At 34.6% G+C, this 19,859-nt stretch overlaps 1 protein-coding gene across 1 annotated transcript; it reads right to left on the bottom strand.

Moving 5' to 3' along the window:
• Positions 1–17,951: 17,951 nt before the first annotated feature.
• Positions 17,952–19,509, bottom strand: LOC149571864 (uncharacterized). The gene has a single exon (XM_089813281.1). The coding sequence runs from the start codon at positions 19,502–19,504 to the stop codon at positions 18,254–18,256; it is 1,251 nt and encodes a 416-aa protein (XP_089669407.1). The 5' UTR covers positions 19,505–19,509; the 3' UTR covers positions 17,952–18,253.
• Between the last annotated feature and the right edge of the window lie 350 nt (positions 19,510–19,859).

Raw genomic sequence — 19,859 nt, 5'->3', positions numbered from 1 at the left:
GCAAAGAGAAACCAAGATTTGAAGGAAAATGCCACAAATGCAAGAAACATGAACACAAGTCATCAAAATGCAAAACCAAGGTATTGAAACTAGCGAAGCAAATTGTGAAAGCAATATTTGGATGGGACTACAACACCTGGTGTAGATGTCATTGTTGTGGAGAATTTGGAAATTGGAATAAATTGTGTAAAACATCATTTGAGGAAAAGAGACACCACTAAAAGATGTTTCATTTGTATAGAACTTGGTCATCTTGCCAAGAACTGTATGAGTATTGGTAGAATTGAAGCTGAAAAGAAAGCAAAGGCTGATAACATCTGAAAGCAGATGAGACAAGAATGGATTCCTAAATCTACTAAGGATACAAGTCCAAGTAATGATGGTCAAGTCACTCAAGAATTTGGTGACTCTACCATTTCTTATTAAGTTCTCAAGGGAGAACTGGAACTAGGCTGTGAAAGATGACATCCAAACCAGTTCCAATTGCAAGGTGACAAAGATCAAAATCTGTATTCAGGATACAAAGGGATCACTAAGTGAGACTGGTATCAATTATTATCAAGTTACTTTTTCTACACAGTGAGGTGGGGTCATAGACTCTACCGAGCAAGGTCAGGAGTAATAAAGATACATATGGTTACCAAGTCATGAAGATTTCATCGAGTGATCAATGTCAAGTAGTGGATGATAGTCTGTCAACATATCTACTTTCATAGCGAGCATTAATGGTGATATTTCAACAAAAGGCATGGAATAAAAGTCATTTCTTAGCATGAAATTTTGAGTGTTATTGTGAAGAGTGATTTTTAGTGCGATCAAAATGATTTTAGCAAATTTCTAGCAAAAGTTTATCAAATTCTCTCAATCTACCAAGTGAAAATGGCATCCAGTAGTAGCAAGGTTAAGCAAGGATCTGACATGTTGGTACATGGAGTTGTGTGGAAGGTGCCAAATTTCAAGCTCACTCCTACGGTTGTTGATACCCTAGATCCAAGTAGTGTGCAATCCCAAATTTCTCCAAAGGTACTTCTTATCAATGATATTCACACTCATTTCAAATGCATTATTCAAGAGATTGGTACACTAGAAATGGAAGATGCCCTAGGTCAACTATGTGTGAATGGAATCCTAAAACTTGAGCATCAACATCTAGAAACCAAAGGGTTGACACACATCCCTCACACGCCCCATGAATTTTAAACCAAATGGATTAGGTTTATCCTCAGTTGAGTGCATAATGGGTAGCTATGGTTAGAACAACCAATTCTGATAACTTAGAAGATGATTCATCAAATCACTAGCCTCCCAATGCTAGCCAAAGCCAAATTGACAAAAACCTTAGGTCGAATAGAACTAGAAAAGAAAAACCTAGCTGAATGGGATGGTAGAGGAATGAAAATTAGTAGTGTTATTGATGCAAGATTAATTTTTGGAATTCACATTATTGCGCACAAGATATACAGTTCAAGTAGACTAAATAGTATTTAATGTGAAGCCATGGATTTGGCTTACAAGGTGGTTAAGAATATTTTATCATATGACCTTGCTGACCTATTGTTGAGACAGTTCAACAAGAACATGGAAAACATAAGAACATTAAAGAACAATCCACATAAGTTTGGTTCTTTGTTAACTCAACTATTCTTTTATGTACAAAAATTATTTCCCTCTAAAGGCATTGTAGTTTGGAGAAAAGATATGCCTATGCTCTATCAAATCAATGAGTATATTGTTGAGATGGGTGAGAACTACAATAGCATCATGAAAAATTATTTTGATGTATTCAAAGAGAAAATGAACAACATGTTCAAAATTCCTAAGAAGCTAGTTAAAAACTATAAAGAAGATATATGTTTCATGGTGGATAGTGACAAGGTGTATATTCAGGTAGCTAAGCCAAGAATTGTGTGGGTAAAACCTCTTGGTTATAAGGTCAACATTGATGAAACAAAGGATATCATTGAAGCTCTTATCAATGAACTAGTTGATCCTAAGGTTGCATACTTTGGAATGTATGATGAAACAAAGCCAAGGATTGAACTTGAAATAAAGCTCCCCAGGTGGTCAACAAAGGGAAAAGAAGGATTGCAAAACTAAAATCAAGTTCACCTCTTTTGTTAACTAAGGGAAAATGTGAGGATGAGCAAGGTGAAGAAGTAGAGGATGAGGAAGAATCTAAGGAAGAAGAACCATTAAAAAAGAAAGGCAAGGTGATCATCACCAAGCCAACAAAACCATCCACTGCAATTTTCACAAGGAGATCTTCAAGGAAGAAGTCTGACAAGGAAGGAGGAGACATTCTATTTAGAAAACCTCCAGCCACCTTCCAAGATAAACTAAAAGATCTAGAAGTAGGGGTAGGCATAACAAATTTCAAATCATTAAAATATGAGATTAGGATAGTAGAGGAGTAGAAGTAGATTGAAGACCTCGTGTTGAATAAAATGGGTAAGTGGAAGTACTCACCAAATCAGCTCACTTCTCAAGTTCCTAGTGAGTTATTGGAAAAGATAAAGCCAAGATGGGATTTTTCTATGCAAACTATTAAGGACATATATGGGAAAACCTTGAGGCAATTATTACTGAGCATATTAGATGCTGAGGTAAAAGACTCATTGAAGAAAAATGAAGAAAAATTGACTCTAAAATTTTATACTTATCTAGTTTTGATTAAGGACATTGAGCATGTTGTTAGAAATGTAACAAACACTTCGAAGAATATTTATTTATTACATAAACCAAGTGATTTTCCAGTCAATGTCAAAGATGATGATGATGAATAAGATAAGGAGAAAGATGAAGAAGAGAATGTTGAAGAAGTAACTCACTTTTACAATGAAGAAGATTAAGGGGATAAAGGATAAGAGGCTATTGAGGAAGCAAAGCCAGATGATGAGGAGACTAATCTAGTCAAGATAGTTGCAACAGTCACTACCTCACTTCCTCACTCTCCAAGGAAGCTAGTATCAACATCAAGTGTGGAGACAACATCAAGAAATTTGATTGTGACCACTAGTGACATCTCAAATGTCCAATCACTCTTTGCCCCTACTTCGCTTAGCACATCACTAACAGAAGTGACCTCCACTTCATCTATCAAGTTGCAGGTTCCTCCTTCATCTATTGAGTTAAGTAATTTAGTTTTGACTTCTCCAGTTTTGACTTCTTCAATTTTGAGCACACCAATTTTGGGTTCCTCAAGTATTTTTGTAAGTATTCCTTCAGTTAGTACAATATCAGTTTTTACTACAAGCTTTAGTATCTCTACCATTGTTTCTATTTCAAATACAAACAAAATAAGCATAAGGGCAGTTGAAGCCAAGGTTCAACCAAGCACACAATTTTTGGGGAAAGGAAAGGAGAAAGAGGAAGATATTGATTTAGATAAGGAAATAATAATCCCCAATTGGGATATTTACAAGCTTACTCTAGACCAAATGTAGAAATTTGGTGAAATCCTCTAGAAGAAGGCTAAACATAAAAAGGCTAAGAGAGGAGAGAGATAAAGAGTATAAGATAATTGAAGCTGCTAAGAACATTTTGGTCGATGCCATAGGAATTGAGATTGATTCTTCTCAACCTATCTTGTATCAACTAGCAGAAGCAGTTCAAAAATTGAATGAAGACACTAATGGACAAGATAAGCTAGTGCAACAGGCTGAAAAGAAGTTTGACAATAAAGTGTTGGAGCACATTGCTCAGCAGATAGTGATTCATCAAGTAGAGCTTTATACAATTTTGAGCAATTTAGAAACAACTTGTTCAAATGTGTCATCACTTTTTGGGAAACTATGTGATGTTTCTATGTTTAAAAAGGAAATAAAAGGAAATTTGTCCAAAATAGATGAAGATCTAAAGGCCAGTGCTTAGTATCTACAACTTGGCCTAGTTTAAGCTCTGCACACTTCAAGAAAATAAGATTTTGTCAAACATGCAAGAAAAATTGCTAAGGGAAGAAGCAAGGATCAGATCCATATTGATTGACATACATAACATGATCCTTCTAAACATTGATGCACTACAAAAATATATTACATATTCAAAAACTCTAATTCATGGCAATGACTGCTCTATTGCAGACCATATGATAGAATTGTTAGTAGAATTACACATTGCATTTCATACATGTAAGGTCCTGTAGGAAAATTGGGATAAAACCTTGGCAGTCATTCTCAAGATACATTATGAATTTTTATCTCATTTTGGTGTTTTTATATAAATACAATAGAATAAGTTTTTTTCATTATTGTCAAAAAGGGGGAGAGAGACACATAGTATGAAGAAAAAGAAATAAGACAGTATGGGGGATAAATATGCTATGGGGGAGAACTTGCAATAAGTAAGAAATAAAGAAAAAGACATGTATATAGTAAGAAGATGTATAGCATACTATATATACCTTACAAAATCAATTTTGAAAAATTTCATAAAAATAGTATACTCTACCAAGCTAGTATCACATGGTGATGAATATAAGGTATTCAGTTTTCATTGATAAGTGTTTTTTTCACTAATGCCAAAGGGGGAGATTGTTGACATATCAGTCAAGTTTGTTATTAGTGACACACACTTATTTAGATTGTATATGGTTACCAAGCTCATTGTACCATTTTCACTTGTTGTCAAGCATTTCAGTTGCTACCAAGTCCTTTGGACAAATCCAAGTGCTTAGTAAGAAAATTCAGTTAATGTGAAGACCAGCAGTGTAAACTATGCATTTCAATTGATGTCTAGTTTATCAATGGTAACCAAGTAGTACAATGCTTACCAATCTCATAGACCATGTGATGTGAATCTAGTGTTAATCAAGTTTCCCAATGATAACCAAGTGACTCAATTTATATCGAGCTCAAGGTGAGAATGTTTACTGAGTCATACAATGTAAATCAAGAGACTCAATTTATATGACAAGTGTCACAATGTATGCCAAGTCACCAGTGTAGACCAAGTTCAGGACTACTTGCAAGTGATCAATATGGATCAAGCTTCTATGTCTACCAAGTGCATGATGATGTCTAGCAATGATAGTGGATGTCATTTAACAAAACCTCACTGAGTCAGTCTTCAAAACCTGAATGTTTTCATGTGGGCTGACTTTGTGATATTTGTGGTAACTTGTATGATAGCCAACTTTGTAATTATGCAATTGGATATATATATATATATATATAATGCATTATATGATATCCAATATATGTATGTATGTGAAAAATGAAGATGTGAATACGAATTAAATTAGAGAAAAGAAAAAGGAGTGAATTGTAAAGGCTACAATAGTATAAGGAGCAACAAAGTCATATCTATCACAGCATGGTGATTAGTACTTAAAGGAATCTCATTCAGCAAGCCAAGTTGCAAATTAGAGATCTACTACTACTTCATCCTAATAGGTGATCCAATTAAATCCTTTAACAAGGTAGACCTAATAGTCTTTCATAAATCTCTTTAACAAGTGCATACTTAATTGTATGTTTGTATATCCTTTCACAAGGTGGACCTAGCAGTCCTTATTGCTCCTAACAGGGCAGATCATCAGAAGTGATCAATGTAAGCTTTAATAAGCTAACTTTATACTGCAGTACTAAAGTTGTGGGTATCATCCCCACTCCACTTTTACTTTCTATTTGGAAGGTTTCTAGATCACCAAATATCTGTGTCTAAGTGTTATGAATGCTTTCATGTTTTCAATTTCTTATGCATGCAATTAGATCAAAATTTATATGATGGATTAAATGCTAATTGAATGGTTGGATTAAAGGTTGAAATTGTTAAATTTCTAGAAGTTACTAATTCACCCCTCCCCTCTCAGTAACTTAGCATGGTCTTGAATATTTCCAACACTTGTGACTTTCTACTTTTTGCTTGGGTTGGGTTTTGACTCCTAGGTTGATCCTGACCTAGGGAAAGGTCGACCAAGTTCACCCTAGCCTAGGGTAGGTTTCAAGTCATCCCTAACCTAGGTTAGGGTCAAGGTTGACATTGACCCTCTTTAGGATTTGATCCCTCTATTTAGATTTTGGTCCTAGAGGGTCCCGAAATCAATGTTGTGCTTTCATATTTGAATGCGTAAGGGGTTTATTTTGAGATACATTAAATTATTTTCCCTCCTTAGTTGGTTATTGTGATTAGACCATAATTAAAGGTGAAACTTGAATAATGGGTCCTTGCATTACTCTAGGAGCCTCACCTTGATGCCTTTGTATAAAAACTCTCATTTGCATCTATCTACTACTAGAATCAAGAGATAATGAGAGAACAAGATGACACTATGAAGATGCAAGTTTGCAAGAGGATGATATAGAAGATCAAGTTATTGTGGATATCAAGAATTTTTATACTATTGCAAATATCTATTTGGAACAAGACACAGTATATCTTCATTGATCCATCATTATCGATATTCAAGCATTCTAAGATACAATCATGGGGTAGCACTTATAGATTATGAGTTTGGAAAAAATAGTTGAACCTTGGAGGCTTGGTATGGTTTCTTATCTTATTCAAATCTATGTGTTTCTTTCTCATACATATTCATGATAGCATTTCAATCTGGTAGATTAGACCTTGGAATTACACATTCAATACACACACACATTCTATTACATTTGGCTATTCAAGGAGGTGGAAATCACCAAAGGGGGGTTTGACTAAGGTATTTAACCCTATATAGTGATCTAAAAACCCCATTTTCAAATATATGCATGTGTTGTTTCGAAGATTGGAGTATAGATTTGGATACCATTTTTGTTGAACTTCTGAGATCTATGAATCAAATTTTCATCAGAGTAGTAGAGGTCAAGGTTGACTTTTCGAGGCACAATTGTGCCTTGGGGTAAGATTGTGCCCCACCAACAAGGTTGAGGTCGACCTGCCCTGAGAAGGATAAAAGTTTTCTAAGTTTTCTTTGTCTTGACATTCCTAGTGCAGAATGGTCTACAGATTTTCCAAAAACTATGCGTAGGCATTAGAAAACAAGTGTTTCTCGATTTGGTCTATTTCCAGGTATGTGTCTTATCTTGTTTAATTTCAAGCATTTTCATTACTTATTCCATATCAACTCTAGAACAATATATATGAATAGTGGTGAATATCTTACCCATTGTTAATGATCCAGTTTTAGCCTATTCAAAAGGTAATAACTACTCCTCTAACTACTAAAAAACTAAAACAAAATCTAGAACACAACCAAACAATGTTGGAGATTGCCTCAATCCTAAGCTATGCTAAATTTGATGACCTAAAAGACTATGCTAGTTTAAAGAAGATGTGGGATAGATTGAAGATCATATATGGAGGTGATGACAATGTGATAAGAGAAAAATTAGAAAGCCTGAGTGGTAACTTTGATGACATGCAAATGATGGAAGGTGAGAACATAGTGTACAATACTACACAAGAGTTAAAAAGGTTGTTAATACTATTCAAGATGAAAATGGAGAAATCAAAGATGAAATATCGATAAGTAAGGTATTGAGGACTCTACTCCCTATCTATGGCATTAGAGTCTGTGCAATCAAAGAACTGAGATGCACACTATGTAACAATTTGACCTTAAAAGGTATAACTAGTAGACTTGCTACTTTTGAGATGTCTAAATTTGATAACCACACACCTACTACTATTGAATCTTCTTTCAAGTCAGAACTAGTTCTTAGCAAGAATAAAGGAAAACATGTGAAGAGTGAAAGTGATAGTTGTGATGAAAAGATTGAAGAACTTGAAGCCCTCATTGCAAAAAGGTTTGGAAGAGAAAGAGTTAAATACAAAGGTAAATTACCTATCATTTATTTTCCATGCAACAAATTTGGTCATATTGTTGCTAGATGTCCTGATAGAGAAGATAAGGATGAAAGCAACAAAACTAAGTACAAAGCAAGAAGAGATGACAAATATTACAATAGAAGTGAGGATGAAAAAGGTAAGAAATCTTGTTATATTGTTGAATAAAGAACTGATAATGAACCTAAGAGTAATGATGATGAAGTTTTCTATGTTTCTATGAAAAAATATTCTAATGAAGATGAGAAAGCTATATTAATTTCTTATGTGAAAAAAAGTGATGGATGGATAGTTGATAGTGGATGTTCCAATCATATGATTGGTGATAAAGATAAATTTGAAGATATTGGTCCATACAATGGTGGATGCATTAAATTTGGTAATGATATCCCATGTGTTATAAAAGGTAAATGTACTATTCAACTAACTAACAAGATAACATGTGACAATGTTTACTAGGTTGAATTACATAACTACAATTTTTTGAGTGTTCCACAGCTGAAAAAATTAGGTTACAGAGTTGAATTTCACAATAGAATGACCAAGATACATGATGGTGATGGTAAGCTAGTTGGAACCGTTGAGAAGAAAAAAGGTAACTTACTCTATTTAGACCTATCATATGAGACATGTTTATTTACATAACAAGAAGATGTTTGGTTATGGCACAAAAGATTATGTCATGAGAACTTTGATAATTTGGTGAACGTCAGTAAGATGAAGAAAGTAAGAGGGTTTCCTAAAGTAAAGAAGCCTCACAATGCTATGCATAAACAATGTCAATTGGGAAAGATGACTAACTCTAGTTTTAAGAGCAAAACATATACTACTACTGATAATTTGGAATTGGTTCATACTAACCTATGTGGACCCATTGGTGTTCAAAGTTACTATGGAGATAAATTTTTCATTCTATTTGTGGATGACTACTCTAGAATGATGACTTTGATGTTTCTTAAAGCTAAATATGATGCTTTTCAATTATTAAGTGGTATTTAGCCAGAGTTTTATCAAAAAAAAATGGGAAGATTTTGAAGTGTTTGAGATCTGACAGAGATCATGAATTCATTGCACACGAGTTCAATACTTCCTACAATGATAGAGAAATCAAAAGACATATGTTAGCACCAAGGGCACCTCCTTAGAATGGACTAGTTGAAAGGAGAAACAAATTAATAATGGAATGTGCAAGAACATTAATAATGGAGAAGAATGTATTACATAAATATTTGAGAAAAGTGGCTAGTACTGCTATTTATACCCTAAATAGAGTACAAGTCAAGAAAGGTTCAAATGCTACACCTTTTGAACTATGGTATGGTTATGCTCCTAATGTTAGATATTTCAGAATCTTTGGTAGTAGATGCTATATACTGAAAGATAATAGGAATGGAAAGCTTAATGCAAAAAGTGATAAAAGAGTATTCCTAGGTTATTCCACTAAAAGAAAAACTTATAAGTGTTTAAATTCTTATACTAACAAAGTTGTGCAAAGTCCAAATGTGGGAGTTCATTAGTTTGCAGAAAGAGGTGTCACTTTGTGTAATAAAGAACCTAAAGACTATAGTACATTCATCTATGTTGATGATGATCCTCCCAGCACTCAAAGTGAACAACCAAGTAAGGCTACAAGTTTCCATTAGACACAAACTGATGGAATGTGAATGCAAATTTTTGAGCAGCAAAGAGTGGGTGTTGAGCATCAGACTAAAGATATTGAGTCACAGACATGCAATGCCAACCATTAGATAACAAATGTCAAGCATGCAAAACCTGAACTAGAACAAAAGCAAGGAAGAGAAATGAACTTGAGATTAATTATCAAGATGAACTTGTAGAAGATCAAAGAAGGAAACTACCTATGCTAGAACTATATGTGAGAAGACATCATAAACCTGAAAAAATCATTGGTGGTGTTGAATCAAGTGTTATGACAAGAAGAGGACCCAAGGATAATGTATGCTTACTTTGTGAGTTTGAGTGCAAGTCAATAAGGGATGCTTTAGACAATGAAGATTGGATCTAGGCAATGAACGAAGAAATTGACAAGATTGAGAAGAACAATATTTGGACCTTAGTGCCAAGACCTCAAGACAAAAATGTCAAAGGGATAATGTGGGTTTTTAGGAACAAGCTCAATGAGAATGAACAAAGTAACAAGAAACAAAGAAAGACTAGTATGTAAGGGTTATGCTCATGAATAAGGAGTTGATTATGGAGAAACATTTTCTCCAGTGGCAAGAATTAAAGGAGTTAGAACTTTTCTTGCATACTTAGCCTACAAAAACTTCAACGTATATCAAATGGATGTTGAATTTGCATTTTTAAATGGTACACTGGAGGAACAAGTATACATTAAAAATCCTAAAAGATTTTTTGATCTAAACAAGAAGAACATGGTATGTAAATTGAACAAATCCCTCTATGGATTGAAGTAAGCCCCAAGAGTAAGGTATGAAAGATTACACAACTATTTGGTGAAGACTAGTTTTGAAAGGACAAATGATAATAGTAACCTGTATTTGAAGAATGGTATGAACAATGAAGTATTGTTAATATCTAAAATATTTGTTAATGATATTATATATGGAGGAAGAGAAGCTTTATGAAAATCATTTGCTAATGAAATGAAGAAGGAATTTGAAATGTCTATGTTTGGTGAAATCAAATTCTTTTTTGGACTGGTGTGCCAAATGAAGTTTGGTATTTTCATTCAAAAATCCAAATATATTAAGGAGATACTAAAGAATTTTGGTATGGAAGATTCCAGGCCGGTGAGTACACCTATTTCTATAGAACATAAGCTATCTAAGGCTGATGATTCTACTAATGTGAACTAGGCCCTATGCATATGCATGATTGGAAAATTGCAATATGTTTTTCATAGCAGGCTAGATATTGCTTTGGGAGTTGGGATAGTCACTATATTTTAAGAAAATCCTAAAGAGAATCATAGGATGTCAGTGAAAAGGATAATGAGATATCTAAAAGGTACACAAGGCTATGGATTGTATTACAAATGAAATGATAGGTTTGAACTAAGGGTGTTTATTAACTCAAATTAGGTAGGAAACATTGATGATAGAAAAAATACTAGTGGAGGTGCATTATTTCTAGGAATGTGATTGGTTCCATGGACAAGCAAGAAGCAAAATTGTATTTCCTAATCTACAACTAAAGCCAAGTATGTGGTAGCTACAATGAATTGTTCAAATATTATGTAGATCAAATAGTTACTAAAAGGTATGAAAGAAGAATTCACAGATCTAGTGGTTATCGATTGTGATAACACAAGTGCTATCAATGTTTTACAGAATTCAATGATACACACTAAGACAAAGCACATTTCTATCAAGTATCACTACTTAAGGGAATTATTTCAAGACAAAGAAGTGAAGCTAGAATATGTGAATACCAAGGAACATATTGCTGATATATTCACAAAACCCTAGTTTACCTTTAAGACATTTATGATCATCTTTAGGTAAGGGTTTTGTGAATATGTCAATAATATGTTCCTTGGTATTCACATATTCTAGCTTCACTTCTTTGTCTTGAACTAATTCCCTCAAGTAGTGATACTTGATAGAGATGTGCTTTGTCTTAGTGTGCATCACTGGATTCTTTGAAGCATTGATAGCACTTGTGTTATCACAATAGATAACCACTAGATTTGTGATTTCACCTTTCATACCTTTCAATAACTATTTGATCCACATAATATTTGAATAGTTAACTATAGCTGCCACATACTCGGCTCCAACTACTTAAGTGGAAAAGGGGCATTGCATCACATATACTAATCAAAATATCCTACATAGTGATGCAATACAACTCTACTTTTGGAAGTGCTTAGGGTAGATAATTCAATACAACATAAAAAATCTCAATCATAGATACATGACAAATATCATCAAAACATGCTAAATCTACATAATTTAGATGTGTGAAGACTTTGAAGTAGAGAAAACTACACATCTGTGGCATTGTTGTCAAAGAGGGAGAGATTACTTAAGGGGGAGAAATTTAGAAACTTACAAAAGGAGAGATTACAGGAAGAGTGAGCAATTACTCTTAAGAGAAATACCAGAGAGAGAAATTTAGCATAGAAGAATCTAAATATCAGTAACAAAATCTTTTGCAGTGTATGGTAACTAAGCTACAATTAGTATTAAGATGTTTGAGATGTTGGCATCAAACCAAAGAGGGAGATTGTTGGAAACTTACAATTGGAACAATCATTTGTTTTCATTTATGTGAAATCTATTGATAAGACATATTGCTACCTAATTTAATGTCATATATATTTGATTGGTGAAGAGGATTTGAAAAGTTTCCCATAACAATAATAGCTAGAGAAAAGGTTGAGTTATGAAAAGGAAGTTATAATGGATATTTTATTAGATGTACTTTGATAAAGAAAAGTGATTGTCTATGTCAAGAAAGCTGAGAAAAGTCAAGCACAAGTATAAAATATAGTTATTTTCGAGTAATGCTCTTGTCAATCAAGCTACAATTAGTGCCAAGAAAATCTAGTGTTGAACAAGCATTAGCATCAACCAAGAAAGAAAATTGATGCTGAGCCAAACAAGATTTACAATGACTGAATATTTCAGCAATGACCGAGTGCCAAAATTTAGAGATCACCAAGTGAGTGTATAAGAATGAATTTAAGGAAATTGTGAGATCAAGTCCACTCAGTTGACTTCTTAAGAGATGTAAACTGCATTGAAGATAAGATTGATAAGTTCGATCATTAAATTCAAGAAAATTATTAGGTGAAGACCTAACAAAAAAATTCTAGAGAAGTTTCTAGAAGAAGATTAAGAAGATGGATAGCTATAGTAAATCAAGTTGAACCCGATCATAAACCCTAAGATCTACAGTGGATGTAGAAAATAGTAAAGTACAAATTGCCTTTTAAAAGAGATATAGAGTCAAACAATAGGAGTGCATGTGTGTGTGTGTGTGTATGAGCAAAGCTTGTATGTGAAAATAGATATACAAAGAAAGATTGATTAGTAATACACAAGAATGTTGAGTGAATGTGAAGCTAAAAGAGTAATCTTGTAGATATGATGTTTTTATTGATAAGTACATTAGAGTAGAGGGATTAAGTGTTGATGAGAAGAGTGGAATGATTTCTTGAAGGGTGTCCAAGAAAATCAAGATCAAAGATGTGAGTGGAAGGCTTATTAGTAAACCAATAGAAGGACCAAACAGAGATCTAAACCTACAAAAGTGATTTGTAATCACATAGATAAAAACTTGTTGTTTTCTTTCTAGTCATTGTAAGCATTTTGTATTGAAATTATTTTAACAAAGGTTGACCTAATTGTCATTTGAAAAATTAACAGTTTATGTAAATCCTTTAACTAGGTGGCATTATAAATGGAATGATCAAAGTCCTCTTATAAGGCCACTCCTAAAAGGGTGATTAAATCCTCTAACTAGGTCACATATATCAATATGTATTGTAACATTTAATAGTGTTGACTCCTAATAGAGCTCACTTTGAAAGAGTGACATGTTGCTGGTGGTTTTTCCTGAATTGTGTTTCCACTTAAAATCCAAGTGTCAAAACTATGATGAATTATTTATGTGTATTTAAATTTAATAATGTTTTTATTATGCAATGCAAGTTATATTTATGATAGTTTTACAATAGACCAAGAAACAATAGGATAAGCAGAATGGTGAAGTGTTTATTGTTTAGTTATTCAAGTGGTACATATTGACCTTGAGTAACTGATTCACCCCCCCCACCCCCCCAATTATTCTAAAAATTTATAATTGTGAGAAGATGACTATAGAAAATGTAACTTATGTTCTTAAGCCATTGATGGTAGATTGTAGATAGGTGATGAATATGATTGATGTGGTCAAAGATAACGTACAAGATTGAATTTATGTGATTGAAGCACCTATAGTGAAAATATTCTAGAAGAAGTCTGAGAAGGTCAAACACATTCTAACTTTCCTATGGAATATAACAAGAAAAAATAATGTTGGTCAATGTAGTGATAGAAAATATTAAGGTACATATAGATATGTTAATTACATGTGGTGTTGGGGAGGAAAGTGTGTAATTTCAATGGACGGTGAAGATTAAGTGGTAAAAAGACTAATTATTTATATGTTTTTTTTGGAGAGAGAGAGAGAGAGAGAGAGAGAGAGAGAGAGAGAGAGAGAGAGAGAGAGAGAGAGAGAGAGAGAGAGAGAGAGCAATCAAGGTGTATTGAAGAGATTGACTAGAGGGAAGAAAAAAATGTTAATAGAGGAAAAATGATATGATAGACAAGAAGGTCTATTAATAGACCACACAACTTGTTGCTTTCCAATAGTTATAGAAAAGTAAATCCCTTAAAATTTTGTGTAAATCCTTTGATAGTGTGGAATCTTAGGAGGAGTTCTAAATCCTCTAATGAGGTAGATCTTAACATGTCTTTATTATAGTCTAAATAATTTACAAATCACTCCGAATGGGGTGAACCCATAAAAAGGGTACTTGTAGCTCCTAATAGGGCAACCCATTTTATTGCAATGGAAGGCTTGTGGGTGTCATCCCCATTGTGGTTTTATCCTTCTAGTTGAGAGTCCTGACATAAAAAATAAGTGTGTTAGATATGTTTCTTATGTCATTTATCAGTGTTTTTTACTCCTATTTCATTTTAGAAATTATTTGATGTGTTTTGGAAGCAAGTTTAAAATAGACAAATTTGTAGTTTGAAATTGTGGTGGTTGATATATTTAAGGTGTTTAATTACTCTTTCATGTCTTAGGATCTTTGATCAAGGATTGAATGACACCTTATTGACTTTGTTTACTTTGTGGGTAGCAAATATAAAGTTTTCGTTAAAGAAAATATACATATGTTGTTTGGTAGATGAATAGGATAGTAAATGATATGTGGGATGAATAAAATGTGCATTACACTTGTATACAAAAGGAGTGATGTTATGGTGTATGGATACAATATCAAGGCTTTTTAGGCTTATAGTCCTAATTGGCTTAGGAACACGCATTTGTGGAAAGGATAATTCCTTAAAGGGGTGGTGTTGATAATTCTTTTGTGAAGATGATTTAATGATGACGACTAATTATTATTATTTTTAAATTTTGTATTGATTTTTTTCGTTATGTACCTAATTTGTTAACAAATCTGATTGGATCATAGTGATTCTAGAAGGCTATTTGGTTTTGTAGTATGCTCTACATCATATCTATGGGAACTATTGAAGAAGTCAGTATGGAAAACTTAAATTTAGTAGATGAATACTTGTCTTGTGATCTTCTTCCTTGCAGACGGACTCTTTGTCTTGGCCTTCAATGAGGAAATCATGCTTGATGTGCGAAGAAGATTGCATCTAAAAATCCCTAGAACACTTGAGATCTTGATCTGGAATGCTTGTGATATGAAATTGTAGAAGTCCTCTTAAAATTTTGATTGCCTCATATCAAAATGAGGAGTTATAGGTTGATTTTATACATCTCAAAAAAAATTGAGGGTTCAAAACTTGAAGGTGGTCAATGGGAACCTAGACATTCTACTTAACCAATGAGATGAGCCCCAATTTACTTGTTTAGGAAAAAAATCTATGAAGTGATCAACTTTGGGGGTCACTTCCCTTCAAAAATATGTGAACTTAAATTTGGAAGGTAGAAAGGTGAGGTAAAAACTAAAAATATAGGTGGCATGGAGGTGAATGAAAGAGCCTATTAATCTTAAAATTGAACCTAATTGAGAATCTAATTATTGATGGTTACAATTTAGGATGGCACAATATTAAAATAGAATAAACTGTGAGGAGCATGATTTGTATCCTTGTGATTAATAAACACAACCCTTGTATGTTATGATCTTAGATCATAAAGATATATTATTGTCTATTTCTTCCATTCTAAAAAATATTTGAGAAAGTAGAAGGTGTCTTAAATTAATTAAAACAACTCAATGCTCAATATAAGATTTTAGTTTTTAACATAAGACATTCATTTTAAGTAAATATAAAATTAGTGTAAGAAGTATGAAATTTAGTTTTATTAAAAAAATATAGTAAGTCATTTTTATAAGTTTAACACTTAGTTGAGAGATGCAATATAATCTTGATAATCACTCATTAATTTATCAAAAGATCAAATTGAAAATATGTACATTAAAACGATAAATTTTTACATCTATACATTCTAAGAGCTAGATAGGTGTTTCCATATAACACTTTATAATTGAGAATACCTTTAATATCACTTAATAAATAATTTTTATCCATTTTTAAGTACAAACACCAATAGAGCATTGATCATCACTGATTGATTTGTCAAAAGATCAATTGAAATATGTACATAAAAAAGATAATACCAATTATAAGATATAAGTTTTACATTTGTACATCCTAAGAGCTAGATAGTTGTTTCCATACAATGGCTTACAATTGACCAATACCTTTAACATCACTTAATAAATAATTTTTATCCATTTTTTAATACAAACACCAATAGAACCTTGATCATCATGGATTGATGTTTCAAAAGATCAAATTGAAATATGTACATTAATAAGATAATACAAATTATGAGGTATAAGTTTTACATTGTACATTGTAAGAGCTAGATAGTTGTTTCCATATAACACCTTATAATTGACAATACTTTTAATATCACTTAATAAACAATCTATCCATTTTTAAATACAAACAATAATAGAACCTTGATCATCACTAATTGATTTTTCAAAAGGTCAAATTGAAATATGTACATTAAAAAGATAATACCAATTATGAGGTATAAGTTTTACATTTGCACATTCTAAGAGCTAGATAGTTGTTTCCATATAATGTCTTGTAATTGACAATACCTCTAATATCACTTAATAAATAATTCATCCATTTTTAAAATACAAACACCAATAGAACCTTGATCATCATTGACTGATTTGTCAAAAGATCAAATTGATATATGTACATTAAAAAGGTAATACCAATTATGAGGTATAAGTTTTACATCTGTACATTCTAAGAGCTAGATAGTTGTTTCCATATAATGTCTTGTAATTGAGAATACCTTTAATATCACTTATAAATATTTTTTATCCATTTTTAAATACAAACACCAATAGAACCTTGATCATGACTGATTGAAATATGTACAATAAAAAGATAATACCAATTATGAGGTATAAGTTTTACATCTGTATATTCTAAGAACTAGATGGTTGTTTCCATATAATGCCTTGTAATTAACAATACCTTTAATATTACTTAATAAATAACTTTATCTATTTTTATATACGAACAGCAATAGAATCTTGATCATCACATATAATAAGAAGATAATACCAATTATGAGGTATAAGATTTACATCTGTACATTATAAGAGCTAGATAGCTGTTTAGCTGTTTCCATTTAAGGCCTTATAATTGACAATACCTTTAATATCACTTTAGAAATAATTTTTATCTATTTTTAAATACAAACACCAAGCAACTTATAATAGTTAATTTGAGTAAAATTAAGCTGCGCTACGAACTCTTAGTTAAGTTTTCGTGGATTCTTTTGGTACTTGTCAGTGCGGTCCAATGAAGAGGCTTGCAGAGCTTTTACGAACGCTGGTGCACTGAATAAACATAATCTTAGCCTCACATTTAATAGCGAAAAAAATGTGAATGAAAGAGAACAGCAACTTTGAATTGTTATCGCCGATTACAAAAGTCGATACATTTTTAAAACGCTAAGATTTTAGACATGCGGTGCCAAGTGGCTGCTTGAAACTGCGGCTTTCCCTGCAATTATTTATCTGTCCAACCAGCTTTGAATGATGTTTCTAAAATTGTGTTCTTGAGCTGTTTTGTACAAGTTTATTGCTGGTCTTTAAGGTCTATAATAATGCCGAATTTTCAGCCCAGAAATGAAAGATATTCTTTTAGAAAATCAGGTTTTTGAGAAATTGCTTACATGATCAGAAGAAATGGAGCAATTCAACTAGCTGATGCTGAGAGAAAAATAAAATTGGACAGTATAAATTTCAGAAATCTAAGCCGTATCATTCGAGTTGCTAAATCTTAAATTTAAGGAAGAATGTCAGCCAAACAACAAATCCGCAAAAAGAAATTCTCAGGGAAATATGAAATTTTAGCAAACAAAGTAAATAAATCATGCGCCGCAACTCATTGACAGATCCACCAAAAAATCTACATTGAATAAATTGATGAATTGGAGAACCTTTTCATCTTCAGATTTGTACAAAACAGCCGATCCGTGCCAAATCATCAAAGCAAGCAAGCAGATCAGGGAATTTCCAAGGAAAAAACAAAGCATTTTCATTATGCGGGCAAAAGACCTGCAAGCTTCAAGCTGCACTCGATTATCAAAAATTTCGCAACAAATCGGGCCAAGGCATGCGTGCAACCGACCTCATTCACAACCGAGAGCGCCATTGAAGGGGAGAGACAGAATAAACATCAAACATTGACACGATTTACGAGCCAGCGGGGCCGAGACCTAAGTGGAGGTCCAAACCGCTGTCAGGACACGACCGCTGCGGTTGTTGTCCGGATTCGACCTTGGGACCTCCGGACTGACAAAACCTCGCGCCCGATTCAAATTCGTGCCCTAAAGGCACAGCCTGAGCCTGCAAATACCTCCCTTCCGGAGCTGCCTGAGGCGCTGGAACGGCCGAAAAAGACGAAGAATACAAATTCGAGCCAGAATAATCGCCATAAACGGGAGAAAGCGAAGAAATCGAAGAAAATCCGTACTGTCCATGCGGCGGCGGGACGAAATACCACGATGGGCTAATCGTCGCGGAACGGGCAGCAGGCTGAATAGCAGATCCGAAAACGGCATGCTGAGGCTGCGGCTGTTGGAACCCTAACAAGTGCGGCAAAGGAGGCGCCATTAGAGGCGCGCTGAAGCGCGGCGGGCAGGGGTTCATATCGGCGGCCACTCGGGCAGAATGAGGTGTAAGAAGGGCAGAACCGGAAAGCCGATTGTTGAATCCAAAGAACCCATTTCCGGCACGATTTAGAGCCTGAGCAGCCGCAGCAGCAGCAGCCGCGCTTCGATTCGCCTGAATCTGAGCTCGCTTTGCTTGTTGCCGCTCCTTCTTGTGAGCATTTTGGTGCCCTCCTAGGGCCTGGGAGTTCGCAAACTCTCTGCAACAGAATTGACATTCGAATTTCCGGCTCTCGGCAGCCGAATTGCTGCCGCTTTCCGTCCCCGCCTGAGCCGCACTGGATCTATCTCCCTCATCCGCACCGTCCTTCACATCCTCCTCCTCGTGCCGGAGCTCAAATCCAAACAGCCGCAAAGATTTCCCGGCCCTGCCGCCATTGTTGCCGTTGTCGTCTGCTTCGTCCGTGACGCTCTCGCTGCCCTGATCTTTGTGGCAATCGAGCTCATCATTCAAGCAACCCTCATGGATTCTGTCCATGGATCCGAGGTGGTGGTTCTGGTTAGCCACCTCCTCGCCCATGGAGGCCTCGCCCTTAGGGTTTAAAACAGGGGCCAAATGATTGCGGGATTCGAACTCAGGTCCATGCATGTGAGGGTCAGGGGATGCTCTGAGTCGCTTCAAGGGCATTGAAGCCGAGGATTGGGCGAAAGTGGAGGTGCCACTGGCAGTACAAACAGTGCTAAATCCCCCTCCCCCATCTTCTCCCGCTAATTCCTTCTGACAATCTAAAACCGGCAACTTGAGAGGACGACACGAATCTATCAGCCTTGTCATAGCAATGGCAACCACTATCCCAATCAATCAATCAATCTCTGGGCCAGGGCCAGAGAGAGCCTGAGCCTCTGGCGAATCAGAGTGATGCAAGCCCAACCCCCATGCCCAGACCTTCACGTGGGGATACCATTTATTTACCCCCCTTTTCCCCCTGCTCCACAGCTCTAAATAAAACCCCTTTGGCGCCTGACAGATTCAGGCATGCAGGGAGTCACAGACAGGCCTTTAAAGTTGACAAAGAACAGCAAAGCGGCAGGGAAAGCAGTCGAAATGCTGATTTGCTGATACGTAGGCGGAGGGAGGAGGAAGAAAGAGGAGGAGAGGGACCCCATTCGGACATCCCGAGAAGGGAGGC

The sequence above is a fragment of the Cupressus sempervirens genome, chromosome 2 (genome assembly GCF_028749045.1).
Source record: "Cupressus sempervirens isolate cs-2001-9-10 chromosome 2, ASM2874904v1, whole genome shotgun sequence".
NCBI lineage: Eukaryota > Viridiplantae > Streptophyta > Pinopsida > Cupressales > Cupressaceae > Cupressus > Cupressus sempervirens.
The sequence above is the reverse complement of the archived record's forward strand: the minus strand, read 5'-3'. Positions and strand labels throughout refer to the sequence as shown.